This window comes from Typha angustifolia, chromosome 7 (assembly GCF_048772165.1).
Source record: "Typha angustifolia cultivar Huaian chromosome 7, ASM4877216v1, whole genome shotgun sequence".
Taxonomy (NCBI): domain Eukaryota; kingdom Viridiplantae; phylum Streptophyta; class Magnoliopsida; order Poales; family Typhaceae; genus Typha; species Typha angustifolia.
The window spans coordinates 7,140,603-7,159,230 of NC_133245.1; the positions used below are offsets into that span (position 1 = coordinate 7,140,603).

Sequence of the window (18,628 nt, forward strand, 5' to 3'; positions counted from 1 at the left end):
AAAGAAAAATGAGACTAGTATTGGTACGACTTAGAGAGCAGTCCCAGTATAAATCGATTGCAATTTTCCGTGGTGACTCAAGTCTATCTGGAAGTCCAAGAGAAGATCCTAAATTAGATCACTGCGGTGACTTTCTTAAGTGACTCTGGTGGGGTTAGGAAACAGTCCTCGGATGAATGAGAAAATTTCCTAGGTGACTCTAACTTCTCTCAACGGTTAGAGAAAAAGACAGTGTGTTGATCACAAGGTGATACCATCTGATGACCCTAACCGGATTAGCTATGAAGAAAAGTCCCGAGCGTCATCTCGATGTGACTTCTAGTTGATGTGGATCCACAGATTTTAGACCTATTACGACATATGACAGTATAAATATTAAAAGATGTTAATATGTTGAAAACGTGCAAGGTTACAACTTGTGACATCTCTCTATTATTATCATTGTTATTATTTAGAAAGCATACCTATTGCATATTGTTATGGATATTATCGCTCTTAGTTTAATTTATTCAGTATTAATATGATTTAAAATTTATTTGGTTTTCGAATGGATTCCACTCACTGAGCTATAGTTGTTGGCTAATGAGTTCTATTTTTTTTGTATTTGTTTATCTATTTCAGGTAATGGTCAGCGGGGCGACTGAGCGAGATGTACTCGGACTCCACCTCCACTTAGGATTCACCTATTTACTTTTCCGCTCTTTTAGATTTTATGCTTTAGATTAGAAGTTTTATTTATTTAGTTTAGAGACTCAAAAACATTAACATTGTTTTATCTTTATTGCAACTAGTTTTAAAATTTAATAAAGCACATTTTCATTTTATTTATTTATTTTGCCATCGTACACATAGAGAGTATTAATAAGGCTTCGTGCATCTCAAGCATATTGAGATACATGGCCGGTCATGATTCCTATTTTGGGTCGTGACAAATATTGATACATAACACATGTTGAGAGGAAGACAACTTCAAGAAGATGATGAGAAGTTGTTGAGATTATACTGTCTTAGAGTATCTGAATTTATTGTAAATGTCTTAAATGTATTGAAACACAAAGGGATCTTCATCTGCTACTAGTAGTAGCTAGCATCACATTTGTTACCTTATGTATTTCAAATACCAATGGGATTATGAAAGCTAGATAGTGCATTTCCATAATATGTCATCTATAGAAGAGTGTTGACTTGATTGTGATAGTCAAAAATCTAAAATGATGACTCATGTTAAGATCACGACTCAAAAACTTGGTCGAAACTGATACCTTTGGGATGGACCTGATCTAACTTACCTAAAATGTATAATATCATATCTACCCAGTAGATTTTGGCTGAAATTGACGCTGTGAAACTGACGAGATGGGGCCCTGTGCGAACCCGTTAATCGAGATCACCTGATTAACTTACCTATCCAGTGACTACCAAAATCATTCACTCAGCATGCTGAGGGGGAGAGGTCATGGAAAAGAAAAAACACACTTTTCAAAAGAAGTCGTCAAAATTTTGACATATCAAATCTTTCATCAAATCCTAAATCAAGAATTCGAAAATCTAAATATTACCCAGAATTAAAATCACTTCTAGAAAATTAAAGGAAAAATTATAGTTTACCCCCTCCAGACCAAACTAGAGATCAAATTTGAAGATCCTTAATAAAGAAGAATCTATAGAGAATTAGATAACTTTCTAATATATCTAAAATAAAACCGACCAAATTTGAAATGACAAAAATATGATAAAAACATACATTTATTTATTATCATATCTTTGTTGTCTGAAATTCAATTAGTATTATTTTAAATATATTGAAAAGCTGATCCAACTTCTACAACTATCTCTAATGAAGTTCATCAAATTCAGCCTCTAATTTAGTCAAATAGGTTGAAAAAAAAAACAACAATTACACTTTAGTTTAAACCATGAAGGGATCAACTAACACGTATGAAACTATAATGGGGTAAAGTAAATTTAGGTCAACAGAGGGATAAAAAATGTAATTTTTCCAAGATTAAATCTTGCCAAAGAAGGCCTAAAAGTTTTAGTATAATTTGGAGAAATAAGTATTATTTTATTATGTTTTATAATAAATAGATGTCAAACTTGGTTGATAACTTGATATTAAGAAAAAATTTATATGTAGCATTTTATATACTTAAATATAGTTTAGTATTTTATTTACATAAGTTATTTGATAAGCTTACCACTTGGTTAAAAAATACGACCTCCACCAAAATATTCATGTCTTAATGAACATCGGTGTCCTGAAATGAAAAACTTGACTTAACAGTTAAAAGCTACCAAATTTGCCACAATATATGAAATTGGAAACTGCTGATAACTTATCAATGAAAGCTATTCCCCATCGGTTCTCCCTCTAGTTTATTAGTAACTAGAAACAAGAAGGTCATGCCGAATGCACATGCCATGCTAATACTTAGCACGACCCTACATGCCAATGCCCAATAGTATACCCGAATGTGAATAGTAAGGTTCAAAAAATCGAAACCAAGAAAGGTATCGGCTTTCCAAAAAATTGATAAGTATCAGCCGTATTGATTGCTTGGATCGGATCGGAATTTTTTTAATTATATAAATTCTAAATATTATTCAAAAATACAGAAAAAACTTTTCAAAATTTAGAAAAAATGATAAAAAATAAGAAAATGAGAAAGAAAAACTATAGTACTGTGAAAACTAAAAAGAATAAGAGATTAGAGAGAGAGCTAGTGGAAAAAAATCAAACAAAAGAAAGAAAAAGAGAGTGGAAGAGAAAGGGAGAGGAAATGAGAGAAATTAAAAACTAAAAATAAATAATAAAAAAACTCATCCGAGGTCGCCGAAGGTTGAGGTCGTCGAATATTCGTCAAAAAATGTCGCCGAAGGTCGAAGTCGTCGAAGATCTACTCGGTCACCAATGGAAAAGGTGAGAAAGAAAAGAAAAGGAGAGAGAAAAAAGGAGAGAAACAAGAGAAAGAGAGAGAGAAAAGAGGACAAAAGAGGCAGATAGGGGGGTGGGGTCCAAGTTGGATCCAAAATGGCCGATACAACCGGCTGGTTTCAGCCAGCATCAGAATAGGTTGAAACTAGGAACCTTGCTTTATACATGTTTTAGTTTGAATATATAAAAAAGCATACATTAGTGTCTTTTATCCTTAGATAATATTGTAATGACCTATTTTATTAAAGGTATAGCAATAGTCAAGTAAAAACATAATTCAACACATAATATGATTGAATACATTCATTAATTGATAATAGTTTAGTAATTAAAAATTAATCCAGATGTATATTTAAATGGTGCAGCTTTTAAAAACTTCACAAAGATCTTCACCACCAGCCTCATCTCACACCTTGAAAACTTGTTCTTAGGCTACTCTTCAAAGGTCTGTACATATTTGACAACTTTGCAATCGCTCATGTGCTTATCTCTTCTTTCAGCAAGGCTTGCTTCACAGAGTGTCCTAATAAAGCTTAACTTCTCAAAAACTAAATACCCTCCTTCAAATTTTCCAAGCTAAGCACACAACATCCTATTAGAGTAGATTAGATGGGTGAAACTCTATCTGCGGTCCTCATCAATGAGCACCCATCCTTTTTATCCTAATCATCGACATGCGCCTCCTCTTTCGGACTCAAACCTGGGCGTAGTTGCTAGCTTAGCCTACACCCCTTCTCATCCACGCCCATCCTCTAGTTCATGGACGATAATCTTATCCTTTCCTCAAAGAGCATCTCCTCAATCCTCAACTTCAATTTCATCACTATCCTCAATCCTCATCCTTAACTGCAAATTTTGAGCCATTCCGCTCAACCCTCAACTTGTGCCTCCTTTGGGACCTCTTTCTTTAGTTGCACGGTGGATGTCATTCAATTAAATATCTTGATCTCCCCTTTAACTAGGATTGGTTTCCAGTCATTGACAAGTGTGAGAAGAGGCTATTGGCTTAGAAGGCTATAACCTTGTCAATTGGAGGTCGTTTGATCGCGTGCCAATTATTGTGCCATGTGGAGCCCTTTTTTAAATTTTTTAATTTTTATTAATTATATCAAATCAACTAATTAGTTAATCATTTAGAAGGTTTAGATAAAATTTATAATAAGACTAGAAATGATAATAATGACGATGATAGTGATAATAACAAGACTCAGTCTACTGGCAATGATGATGGAGATAAGACATGTGTTCCTGTTACACAACTTTCTCAAAGAGATATTATTTTTATAAAGGATTTGAGTTTGTAGGTAGCAAAACATCAGCAGAGGTGTACCCACAAAATAATATAAGCTTATTATAAGTACCATCATATCAACCACACGCACCATAGCCAGAATACCCTTATTATACTCTATATCTATAATCTGCATATGCTTATAGTGTCTGTGCCTATCCAGTGCCTTTCATTCCCATGCATGTTCAACATTTATATTATATCATAAGTGAATTACAAAATTTTTATTTGTATAAAAACTATGTGAGACATTACAACAAGCAATATTATTAGTAAACGAGTTTTAAAGATAATATTTAATGCAATATTCTCTTATTATTCTTGTGCCGACAAATGAAATATTTGATCCTCCTCATAATTTTACGTTCAACTAGATATTAATGTTAATTATTAAACTATTATCAATTAATATCATGTATTCAATTATATTATAGTGTTCAATCATTAATATTAGTTTCAATGAATCTCTTCAATCATAGTAAGTGTTGAATAATATTTACATTTAACTATTGCTTTATTTTTAAGGATAATAGTAATCCTATCATTAACTAATTCATTTTATTTATTAATTTTATAGTAATAGAAATACATGTCCTACTGAGATAAAATTTGTAACTTACTATCCTCTTGCCTAGCAGGCAAAGATCTACCTCTGATCCTACACATATTAGATCTAGTGCTTAGATAGTTTAGCCAATAGTAGGTCAAGATATATTGAACGGTGATGTGGGCGGGGTTCCCGAGGAATACAAATAACCTCTGATTTTTTTCTAAAATAAGTCATTTATAAAAAGAATCTAAAGATAAAGCATTATAATGTAGGTTTTGAACTTTTAATACATATATTTAAACTAAAAACCAAACATTGACATATCGAAAACTCAAAAATATCTTTAAATATTATAAAAAATTTATTAAAAAATATTATAAATGCGTGCCAGTGGCACGCGAGGGTATGTCACTGGCATAGTGGAACGTGCCAACACCTGCCGCTTAGCACGCCCCGTGCCGATGGTGGCACAACTTGGCACGACCATCGTTGGTCTGACCCTCGTCTATGCTCTTAGCTATCCCCACTTCATCTTCATGTTGCATCCAAACTGGGTATTAAACAAGATCGATGCTCTCAAGCAAGGCTTCCTTTGGAAAGGGAATAAAAGTTTTGGGCTTCCACTATCTCGTAAACTGGAGAAGGTGAACAAGCCAAAATTGTATGGCAAATTGGGCATCCTGAACTTGCGCCTATTTAGCTTAGCCCTATTGAGCAAATAGTGGTCGAAATTGATACCTCAAGGCCCCCATTTCTTTGGAGACCAATCACCCTCGAGCTCTACTATTGGAGACACGTCCCTTCAACAATGCTCCTTTCTATGGAGAAGTGTCATTAAATCTTCCAAGGCTTTTACTACCGGGGTCATTTTCTCTCTAGCTAAAGGAAATTGAATCAAGTTCTAGGTGGATAGATGGATAGGTGGGTAGGCAACCTGTCTCTTTCGACCTTATTCCTGAAAGCCTTCATCGTGTCCACTCAGTAAGGCATCTTCTTTTGGGACATAGGGTCTATCCACTAGCCTAGAAAACTTGATCATGCGGCTTCCTCTAAGGTCCTTGCAATTGAAGCTCTACTAGTGAAGCATCCATCTCCCACATTGGACTCCAACTCAATTCTGGTTTGGTCTAGCCAACGCTTTCTCTATCAAGCCTTTCTATAACATCTTGAACTATGGAAGCATCCATGTTCCCAAGTCCTAAATTTTGTGGCAGAATCCTATTCTCAACAAGGTCAAGATCTTCCTTTGACTAGCAACCATGAGATGCCTACATACTAGGGAGTTTCTTGCCATTAAGGGAATTCTTGTGCCTCTCGTTTGCCCTCTTTGTGACAAGGACTATGATTCAGATTGACTACATTCTCTTTAACTGCACCTTCACCTCTTCAATCCTCTCCAAGTTAGGGGCTTCAGACAAACCGAACTTGCCCATTCACTACTAGTTGAATTAACGCAAGGCTTTCATCTTTTGCCAGTTCAGGTTGGCCGTAGACGATAGGCTTTCTTTGGTGATTATTATGGAAGGAGAGAAACTGTAGGATTCTCAAGTCCGAGGCTCTCACTCCTTCTGGCTTTAAGATCTCTCTTTCTGAGATCTGGTGCCAACAGAGCTCGCTCTTCCCCTCGACCTCTCCTATTAGCTTTGACTCTTTCTTCTCCATCTTCTCCTAGTAAGTCTTAGGGGTTTCTTTCATCTTTATCAATAAATTTAATTGGGCTAAGCCCACTTATTCTCAAAAATAACAGTTCAATAATTAAAACAAAAACCTAATAGAACGTAGTTAAGCTAACATATTCCTATATCAAAATGATCCAATTTGAATAAATTTGACATGCTAATTTTGATTTTTTTCTAAATTTCAGAAAATTTTGGGAGAAATCTAATCATTTTAAAATTTTAGCGAAAAATTAGTTGGATTCAAATCAACTCATATGAAGCTAATATAATATGTTCATATATCAATTTGACCTGATTTGAACTAATTTGACAGATTAATTTTGTAGTTCCTAACATTTGGAAAAAAAATTGGGCGGAAAATCAAATTTTCTCTTTTATTCCTACATTTTAAAGAGTATCTTTTATAGATCTAACAAAATTAGACTAAATCTAACAAAATTGGACTAGATCTACCATTTACGCCCCAAATTTTTAAAGTGTAAAACAAAACAAAAACAAAAATCCCATGACAACTCGTATCAGTCGGCACAGGGGCATTCCTGTTCGGTGTTGCCATACCCACTAGCATGGCTTGGCATACCCCAGCATAGGGCTGTGCTAGTGAGTGTTGATCAGCATGGCCATTCTTAGTCTAGAAACACTAACTACAAAATAAAAAAGAAGGAAAAATATTCTAGAAACTTATACATCTTATATTTCTAGTAAACCGAAAACAACCTTTTAGTAGTGATCTCCTTTGTCTTCTGCAATCAAGCACTTTGCAAAATGCATTATTTATCTCCCAGAATTATCACCACTATCTCATGATGGTTAGGCATAAAGATGTTTGTATTCATTCCTTCATCCATTAAAGAGAAATAACAAATGACATGATGATAACACAAACATAAAAATACACCAATTGCTGAAACATGTTAAGTAAACATGATATAAAACAAATGGTACCTCAGTGATCAATTCAGGGCGAATTGATTGTTGGAGAACACAAAGAGCCCCATTCTTTCCATGACCAGAACAGCACACCTGAATGAACCATCCAAATTAACATATTAAGTCAAATTTATTTTGTGAGAAAATCTATTATAATAAGAGAATGAAGAGAGACTTTTATTGTAATGCAATAGAGAAAGATGCAAAAATCTAACAGTTAGCTAGTAAATCAAACACATCAAGAGAAACAATGGAGCATGCGTAACTGACCAATTCATAGTTGCTCTGTTTAGAAATTCCCGTTGCATTTGGATCTGCATTGATCCTAAAACCGTATGAAAAGTCCTTCAATGGACCAACATTAATCAAGGAATCTCTCACCACAAATGAGAAGGTCTTCTGCATAACACAACAGGAGAATTTGAAGGAGTATAATTTTGAACTACCTCACGAAATATACCAGTGACAACAACGATGTGACGACAAGAAAAACTTCTGAGGGAAACTACAAAATCTAGGGCATGTAAATACTTCTCTCTGCAAACCTACTAATAAATGTAGGAGATGTGCCTAAAGTTCGTCATGGTTGAATATTGAATAATTATAGCACTGTATTTATAAATATCATAATCACTTAATCAGTCAGATTATAACCATTAAAACTAGAGCTACAGTGCATATATCCTTGGAAGAAGAGAAAATCTAAACTTCCTAGTTCTAAATAAATCCATAATTTTAAATAAGATTTTTTTTCACAATAAAAAACATAGTGAATCGTGGTAAGGGTGTTAATGCACTGAACCTCCATGAGAGGTTTGTGTGGCCGAAAAGAACAGAAGACAGGATTCACATTTAAGGTCTTAATACAGTTTCAGACTAAACTATGAATCCTGAACCAACTAGCTGGCTATTGGCTTAAAGAAGGGAAAAGAAATAACTGTTGTGGATGAATTAATGCAAGCATGAGGCCTGGTTAAACCCCACTGGACTCAAAACTGATAGCACAGCAGATGGCACCAGACCACACAACCAATGGGCAAACCAAAGATTAGATATGGCAATACTTGAAAAGGAAAAGATAAAAAATGTTTTAGAAGAAACATCCTCATAAAATAATATCCATAGTAAACTTAGAAAATTGAATTTAGCAAAATTCAAGAAAAAAGAAAAGTAACTACCTCAGTTCAGGGAAACAAAAAAAAATAAAAACAGAGAGAGAAGAAAGATAATTGGAATTTGTTCAAGAAAAAAGAAAAGTAACTCCCACAGTTCAGGGAAACAAAAAATAAAAAGAGAAGAAAATTTAGAATTGAATAAAAGTGCTAACTAATTGAACTTCTGAAACCAATATTGAGTGAGTAAGCAAAGAGCATCAAAACATGATTAATATATTTCCAAATTGGTCTAAATAAACATGAAAGAACCATTGAACCAAAAAGTTAGATACCTGCACTGACTCCGAGCTGTTTGGGACTGTAGTATACAAAGAAAGTTCTTCGACGCTACTAATGTCTTGTAAAGCATCAGAAGACATCCTTCTCAACCGCTTTGCCAATGGGGCATCACCTTCAATATCACCAACCTGCTTAAACAAAATAGGTGATGACCAGAAGACGTGAAACAGAAAGGCTACTTTAGAGTTCAAGAAGTGCAACCATCGATATAAGAGAGGGACGAGGAGGAAGGCTGATTGTTTATGAAGTGACAGAGAGGGAGGGTGAGAGTAGATGGAGACAGAGTATGATAGGGTTTTGGTGAGAACAAGACATCTCATGTCCATTTCATAGGTCACCATGACCCAGTAAAGAAAACAGGAGATGATGAGCAAAACAAACACTGATAGGTGTTAGGAAGTAGGATGACTCACTTTGAAAAAAATACTTAGTAAGAAAGAGTTTTAGAAGAAAGTGCAGATAAGGATTTCAACACAAATTACACTCTGACTGCAGCATTACAAATAGTTCTTGCTACTATGAGTAAAGAGAGGTAGCAAATCAGTCGAAATTTTATGCCATCACAATCTTATGTAAAGAAGAATTCACAACAACAAAATAATGGAACCCACAGCACTTAAAAGTTGAAGTGGTCCTAATATAGCAGTAATAGGATAAACAAACAACAAAATAAACATGAGAGCAAATGAAATGAAAAAGGTGAACAGGATCATTTTAGGGCACATAATAACAGAATGAATAATCACAGGCACTCCACCAAAAACTAAATGGTAGTTAAGCACTTCCATATGCATTGGGAAAAAGATATATCCACACTCTACCCCATACATATATAGGATAATAAGATCTTTAAACAGGATTGCACTGGCCATCTTTCCAAGATGGGCTTAAGCTGTTGCGATCATACAAAGTATGACTTTTAAAATGAAACTATTAGAAATGAAAATTATTCCAAAATGAAATTATTAGGAATGAAAATTATCCTCAGTCTAGGGGAGGAAGAAGCCATTGACAACCCCAAATTTATGACATTTGTTTTGCTCATAATACAAATCTTTACTCGAATGCAAGAAGAAGCTCTGGCCCCTAATCATGGGATGTGAAGACGATCAACCGAGACATTGAACTTTTAGTTGGTCACAGAGTATAAATAGTAATGAGTTTTGACACTAGAAAGGCCATTTCTGTCTCAATAGGTTATAACATTTGAAGTACAATTTATATAGATCAAGCATCAAGATACCAAAAGGTATCAAAAGGGATAAGGAGACCTCAAATTAAATATGTTTGAAGTAAGACATGCTCAATTCCTAATAGCACACACCAACATGGATGACCATGACAGAGTATTTGGATACTCCCCTATTAACGGTGTTAATAATTTAATGGTACAATATAAGTATCAACCTATGTCAACCAGCATGGTAATCCATAACTAAAAGACTCTAATGTAGCCTCTAATACATGTATTAGAACCTAAAATATATATAAAAATCCCAAAAAATCCATTTAGACGCATTCCATCGTGCCACTGGTACACTGGGACATGTTGAGTCGGCACACCCTGTGACAATAGTGTATCGGCACATCACGTGCCATCAGTACAACAATTCTTAATTCCACTGTATTCATGATCTAGTGGATAAATATTATTCTCAAGTACTACAAGAACCATGACGGACCTATAGATAGAACAACAATAGCATGTAGAAGTCTTGCTCAATTATGCTTGTTTGTAAAGAGTGCATAATAAACATAGGTACAAAAGCAATGGCAAGAAAATGTCATTTGAGAATAAATTCTATTTCTTTAAACATGCAGATGCATTAGAAATATTTCAAATTTGCACCTTATCTTTCACATGGCTAGAAGTGGATGTGGAAGTCCCACAACTATATTGTACAAGAAGGCTGTCTCCCAAACGACTCCCAAGGAAGAAAAATGAACTCCCAATAGTTGTCACATCCTTTACAGATATAAGATAGGAGAATCAGAAGTACAACAGAGGGGACATAACAAAATAAGTTAAATAGATAATACTCAGATACATCAAAAAGAAGGAAAGAAGAATAATAATTATAAGTGCATCACAAAAAATGCAGGGTGAACAACCAACCGAAGTCAGAACTGATGCTTTTGACTTCATAAGATCTAGTCTCTGCACAACCCTGCAAGCAAGAAATAAAATAAGTCACAAGTCAGAGGAAAATGAATTATACTGTAGCTTTATGCATCGAGAAGGATAAGATTCACTATCAGTAATGTCATAGATAAATGATTGTCCAGGCAAATTATGCAAGATTTGGAAGGTCACGCAAGCAATGCAAGAATTTGTCTTCCAAATTTATTAACAAAAGCTGTGATATTGTACCTCCCATCATAGACCAAGGTGAGCAACAGTATTTCTCCTGCTTTTGATGAGAACATTGCAACATCATGCAATAACCATGTTGCATTAGCTGCATCAAGCTCCACAGGGAACTTTGATTTTGGCATTTCAGGACTGCAGCATTCAATGCATATCATAAAACAGTCACTCAGACTTAATTAAAGTTCCAAAACATTAAGAACTGACACAGTACAGCCCACAAACTACTAGACACATACATGGATGCAAATATCTATAATTCTATATACATACACATATAAATAAAAACTTAAACTTATATTATAAGAAAATAAAACTAATAGTACATAATATCTGAGCAACAATAAAAGTAGATGTCAGAATAAAGGACAGCTTTATCACAATACATCCTGAAGCAGCAAGTTATTGGCATTGAATTTACAAATTGGTACAGTATGCAATGGGCAGGCCCCTTCAAGGATAAATAAACTTGTAACAGCACAAAGTACCAATAAATAAAATCATGTCTGGCATCTGCACAAGACCCTTAGAAGTTGTTGAGAATTAGATTTTCTTTTCTTTTTTTTGATGTATTTATTATCTAAAAATTAGATTTGTTTTAAAGTGTCATATTTGGTTAAAACTCCTAATGGATTGAGATGTTATTTTATTTAAAAAGGTTCTATTACGATTTGGTTGATCTTTAAATTAATAGTCCTAGTTTAGTTATAGATTAGACTAGGAAATATTTGGGAAAATTCAAGTTGTAAGTTGATATAATCTCCTCACCTCTATCTCATCACTATATCTAGAGGTGAGGGAATTCCGATAATAAAGAGAAAATCATGAAAAATTCCACTTTATTCTTTCCCCCACAACTAGGTGGGTTTGATTTTCTTTTTCCCATGACTTGGTGAGTTATCTTCTATCTTTCCTATCTATCTAGCAATGCAAGTATAATGAACCTTGGAGGTAAATAGATTCACAGAGACCCTATCTTTTTCTCCATTTTTTTCTCCTTAAGGGTGGCTCAACTTACCTCCTTATCTTTCTTTCATGTTGGTATGGTTTCTCATCCCTAGGCCACATCAATTTAGTATTGAGCCACATCACAAATCAAAGTGTTGATAGACAGAAATATCAAAACATTCCCATGTATCACTTGCATGGGATTGCAAAGGTAAGTACAGCTATCCATGCTCAAACTGTGGAATTTGTACTAAATAAAAAAAGTTGGACGGAAGTTTATAAATTATAACTATATTTTCGAACTATATTTTTGACAAAATTATTAAAAGTCATAAATTAGAATTACAACTAAAATGTTAACTGCCAATACTAGTCATAACATCTTTTTATCTTTTTTATATCTAATCAAGATCACTCTTTAAAAAATCAAAACTAAGAAACGAGACCAACTAATCAAGTTCGAGGCTTAATCTCAAACCAATGATGGCTTGCATGAATAGTTGGTGACGCCTTCTGGACTCTCTAATGCTCTAAGCACATTTATAAGAGTTATGAAACAAGTACTCCGACCATTTATGGGGAATTTTTTTAGAGTGTACTTTGATGACATTCTGATTTATAGCCACTCAGAGACAACATTTAAATTATTTGCGTCAAGTCTACCTCACTCTCTGCACTTCAAGCCTCTATGCTTACAAGAAAGAGTGCTCCTTTCTTGTAGGTCATGTTTTATTCTTAGGGTTTGCGATTTCATCTGAAGGAATATGTACTGACCCGTAGTTAAATCAAAGCAATTGTCGATTGGCCTAAACCCTAAAACATTCATGATATTCGTAGTTTTCATAGACTTGCTACATTCTATCTACATTTTTATTCACGGGTGCAGTACAATCATGTCCCCAATTACTAATTGATTAAAAAATGGTGACTTTCAATGGTCTCGATCTACAAATAAAGCCTTTGAGGAGATCAAGGGAAGAATGATAGAAGTTCATGTTATCTGTAAAGATTTTGAAGTAGAATGTGATACTTTGAGGATTGGGATAGGCGGCATCCTAAGTCAAGAACGTCATCCTGTTGCCTATTTTAGCAAAAAGTTAAGTGAGGCAAAACAAAATTATTCCACATATGAAAAAAAATTATATGCGGTTATTCAAGCTCTACACTACTACTGTCATTATTTACTCCAAAATGAATTTGTGCTATATTTCAACCATTAAGCCTTTTACACCTCAACTCTCAAAAGAAGCTCAATGCTCAGCATAGTCACAAGATTGAATTTTTACAAGAACTCTTTTGTTCTAAAACATAGGGTTGGAATAAGGCGGCTAATGCGCTCAATCAAAAAGTCAATCTTATTTCCATTAGGAGTATCATTATCGCGGGATTTGACAAGCCAATAGAAAATTATGCATCTGCCATGATTTTGGAGAAGCCTACCTCACCTTGTCAAATAACGTGAATGTATCTCTGAATGACTACTCCCTCCAAAATGATTATTTATTTAAGACCAACAAACTTTGCATACCTCGTACATCTGTACGTGATTTCTTAGTTTGGGAGATTCATGTTGGTGACCTTTCAGGACATTTTGGACGCGATAAAACCATTGAAAAGTTGGAATGTCAATTTTATTGGCCGACTCTCAAACATGATGTAGCCAAAATAATCAATCAATGTCATACTTGTCAATTGGTTAAACATCGCAAACAAAACATTGGCCTAAACACTCCACTTCTTGTACCAGACCATCCGTAGCAAGATGTGAGCATAGATTTTGTATTTGACTTACCACATACTTTTGTTTAGCATGAGATCTTTGTGGTTGTAGATCATTCTTCTAAAATGGTTCATTTCATTCCACGCGCTAAAACCTCTGATGCTTCAAACATTGCAAAACTCTATTTTGACCATCTAATCAAACTATATGGTTTACCTAAAACTATTGTGCCAAATTGGGATGTTCTATTTATGAGTTAATCTGAAAACTTTGTGGCACGTCACAAAATTGAAGTAGGCATATGAGTTAAATCTTTTACGCTGTCTCATAAATGACCATAATAGAAACTGGGATTCTATTCTTCCTATAGTGTAATTTGCATGTAACAACTCTATTAATAGGTCTATAAACATGAGCCTATTTGAGGTTGTCCAAGGGTATAAAGCTCGTAAACCTTTAGACCTTCATATGTCTCCACATTCTAGAGTATCAAAATCTGTAGAAGCATTTGTATATTATGTCCATTCATTATATCAAGAGATAAGTAAGAGAATCAAAACTAGTAATCTTCAATATAAACTACAGGTCGATTTGAATCAATGTGCTAAAGAATTTCATGTTAGAGATTGTATCATGTTTCGTATCAGACCCGTGTGATTTCCTTCGGGTACCGCAAGGAAATTGCAAGCCCGTAGTGCTGGACTTTTTTAGATATTGAAACATGTTAAACCTAATGCTTATGTTATACATATTCCCTCTGATTATGGCATTAGTTCCACTTTTAATATCGAAGATTTAATGGACAATAAACCTCTCGCATCCATCCCTGATTATCCTTCTGATACAGTTAATTCCACTTGTCCAAATATACATACTTTAAAACCTGCCACTTACCTTCTTCATCGACACAAAATGAAAATGTAGATGTTATTTTGGATGATTAGGTAAGATCCGACGTTGATAGAAGTATGCACCGAAACCTAGTCTGATGGAAAGATCACCCAGAGTTGGATAGCACACGGATCATGCATGAGGAGCTTCAGTGATACATCCTAACCTCTGAGAGTTCTACTAGAGCTGCCCTCAACTCCCCTCAACAAAGTCAAATTTTTCCCACCCTCAGAGAGTTGATGCCAACACTACATTCAGGCATGTGTACTTGGGTAGATGCAGGAGGGTAGCTCATCCAGTGACACTTTGGTTGGGCGACGAATCATGTGGAAGAGGTTTTTACATAAGGGTATTTTAGTCTTTTGCATGAGACATCTTTTAGTCTTTTGCTTGAGACATCTTTTAGTCTTTTGTCCTTTTTAAGGTTTGCCTATATAAAAGCATGTTATGTTATCATTTGGGATTGATGAATATTTTGAGACTTTTAAGATTATCAATTTTTCCTTTGTTGGTGGATTCCAACAATCCATTAGTGGATTCTATGGGCTTGTCTACTTTTTCTCCAATAATATCCTTTCCTTCCCTTCTCTATCTGGATCTTTCACTAACCTTCCCTGTACTATTTCTTCATTTTACTACCTACTGAATGTTGATCATTTTTCATTATATATTACTGTTTTACTGTCTCTTAGATTTATCATATCATTACACTTTAACACTATAAAAAAAAACTTTTAATTACTTAATCACAACCTTCAAGGAGGCCTTTAAACCATGTCTCCATGGAGCCTGCCATTGGACTGCATCAAGATCTAAATAGTGCCTGATACCAGTTCCAGGCTAACTATGCTCAAAACTGAGGGATGGCTAATTGTCCTGGAATCACAAATAATCTCTGTTCTGTCCATGTTAAGTTCTTCAATACTAGAAATTATCATTCCTCATATATAACATATCCTGGAGCCTCTGGTAGACTAATATCCATGAGTTTTTAAATATTTTGCACTTTATGTACAACTGTCTTTATTTAAATAGTCAAATTCATTTTCCGACTAATTGCTGGCTTCAGTTGTATTTTGTTCATTAAAGGGCTGGACTAAGATACACACACACACACACACATATATATATATAGAGAGAGAGAGAGAGGCTCTTGTAAAACAGCAGACTTGTTTGTACAACCATTACTAATATTGTTCGAGAAACACTACCAGCATACTGCCTAGGCAACTACCTTAGACGAAGCATGTCCAAGGATGTGCTTTTTGTCATGCCCAGGTGACGACTGATGTTGAGATTTAAATTCGCTGCAGATGTCACCAGATTAGTGGATCCTAAATGTTTATCATGGTTTTAATAGCAATGCATTAATCTATTTTATTGATTTTGCTTACTAATTTTGACCTGTTTGTAACTATTATTTCTTTCAGTTGTGTAATTGTCAATTCCCTTTATTTTATGGATGTCCGTCGTGGCAGCCACCAGAACCTAAGAGATAGGTGTCCTTGTCTGCCTGTCTAACTAGTCTTTAAAAACCATGACAACCAAAAGTAAAATAATTTCCACCAAGTGCAGGTTGTGCAAAGGCTGGTGACAAGATGTAAGAAAAAAGCAAGACGTAGCATGACACTCCAAGATGTGATAAAACCAAAAAACAGAAAAGAAGGTTTATGGTTAATTTAATCTAAAAGAAATACTGAAGTGACCAATAAATTGGTTGGTTTTGGTAACACACAGTAATTCAAGAATAATGAATATATAATGCAAGGAGGATTTACAGAACCTTCCATCTGGCTGAGATGCAAAACCATTGAGACCAAGGGAACAAGATGCTGACTGCAATAATCAACAAAAAGGAAGGTGTAAGAAAAGGAAATAACTAAGAAGGCAGAAGAGAATAAAATAATCGTAGTTAACAAAAATTTTGAAAAGTCTATAAGAACTACACCTGACTGTGATAGTGGATACTATTTGCACAAATCACAAGAACACCACCAATAGGTGAAGGAACTGCAAGTAGCTTGTATGCATCATGGGGTAGATTCTGAAGGAAAAATTCATAGAAGTAAAATAAGAAACTAGAATGATAATATTTATCCACATTTCAAAGAAGAAAACTAGGTAAACATTTTATAGAAGAGCATCACTCATGATTCTGTCCATCATATTCGTACAACTCTCTCTTCAGAAGAAGCACAGTCAGCTGCATTCTTTTACCTTACTCTGGTAAATTAATGAAATAAACCCTTGCATTTTTACGTCTTTTAACTATACAAAAATCTGAACCATCCAAGAAGCCTTTGAAACCGAATATCATTTTATATATGCATACTCCACAACAAAGCAACCATTTCTTTCAAGCTGCGAAAGGATTAGTTAATACAGAATCTTATCTTTGATCAAACTGCAAATGAGATAGCATGAATAATATAGTCATAAGAAAAGCAAAAGGAAAGGAAAACTTGGCCCTTCAGCCTGGGAAAAGGTATAACCAACTATATAGCAAGCTGCTAGAGACTGATGTGACACAAAATGGAGCATCCCCCATTAGGACATGTATCCAAAACTTGTATACAGCTTCATGTCCACTGACACTTTTAGCCAGGAAAAGAAAAAATTGTATATACCCTTGAGCTAGAAAAATCTTGTCAGATGACCAATTTTTTCTCCACATCCCCTATGGCAACGCGATAAACATCATTTCACGTGACGGTAAGGCTTACCCTTGCATCCAAGAGATCATGGATCCAAATTTTAAAAACAGCCTCCTCGGAAATGAGGTAAAGAGTGTGGACATTGTGACCACACGTAGACAGGAGCCTCATGCACTAGGATAATCTTTCTTCTCGGAGAACATAAAAGATAGTATGTTAAGCACAATGAGAAGGTAACTGGACAAAATTTAGAAATATGGTTCCTAGTTGGTGGCACACAAGATAAATATCAAAACTGTTCTGTAAAAAAACTTCAGACTACAGCTTATATATCATGCTGACTGTAACCAACCACAGAACTAGTTCATACTGCCATGCACCACCACCAATCACAAAAAGAAAAGAGCAACTAGCTGTACTTACAAAAACTGAAGCAATTCATATTTAACAAACTCACATCAAGCAAATAGAGACTGGAATTGGAAATAAAAGCACAACTTAGAATAATGAACAGAAGGGTCTCAACGGCTTATATTGGTAAAGCAGCATAATTGCAACTATGATAAACAAAAATAAACTCAGAAGGCAGAATGATGTGATTAATAAATAAATACAACTAATAGCTTGTATTCTTTCTATTATTAGAGTTTAATTAAACTTGATGGAGAAGAAATAAGCCAATAACACTAAAAAAAGGTCAGAGTGTTAGAATATCCATGCGATCAATGGCGTACGGTAACATAAATGTCCAACAAAGGTATGATCAGAACATCATAAATCACCAAAATTCAAGCTAGTCCCTTTATTTAGAAGACAAGGTTAATTATATTATCAGGTAAGTAGTGTCATCAGTATAACAGACTTACAGCAGCAGACCATATCATTGGATGTTGCTTTAAAGTAGTACTGATACTAAGTGCAGATATCACGCATGTATGATGCTTCCATGAGATACGCCCAGCCCATGTAGGCTCTCTTTCTTGAAGAATGATCATAACAGGTTCGATATAACCTGCTCAAGGGGAATATATACTAGATAAAGTCATAATCAGATCATAGAATCACATGATAGCAACAAGAAGTAAGCATCAGTCCCAACTATTTTTGATCGGGTACAGGAATCCCTTTCTCCATTACTCAGTATCTAATTGCAATTATTTGCTTTAATCCAGCTATCCTAATAATCTTCCATTGATAATAGATAACAA

At 34.7% G+C, this 18,628-nt stretch overlaps 1 protein-coding gene across 2 annotated transcripts in view; it reads right to left on the bottom strand.

The window, feature by feature from the left end:
• Positions 1 to 18,628, bottom strand: part of LOC140762489 (probable cleavage and polyadenylation specificity factor subunit 1) — a 67,264-nt gene that overhangs the window by 30,119 nt on the left and 18,517 nt on the right. For both annotated transcript variants that reach the window (XM_073100332.1, XM_073100333.1), the window contains exons 5-13: positions 18,287 to 18,432; positions 16,715 to 16,810; positions 16,550 to 16,602; positions 11,211 to 11,342; positions 10,956 to 11,007; positions 10,689 to 10,805; positions 8,833 to 8,967; positions 7,656 to 7,784; positions 7,401 to 7,478 (exon numbers count right to left, since the gene is read on the bottom strand). In XM_073100332.1, coding sequence (XP_072956433.1) covers positions 7,401 to 7,478; positions 7,656 to 7,784; positions 8,833 to 8,967; positions 10,689 to 10,805; positions 10,956 to 11,007; positions 11,211 to 11,342; positions 16,550 to 16,602; positions 16,715 to 16,810; positions 18,287 to 18,432 — 938 coding nt within the window. The remainder of the gene's footprint in view (positions 1 to 7,400; positions 7,479 to 7,655; positions 7,785 to 8,832; positions 8,968 to 10,688; positions 10,806 to 10,955; positions 11,008 to 11,210; positions 11,343 to 16,549; positions 16,603 to 16,714; positions 16,811 to 18,286; positions 18,433 to 18,628) is intronic.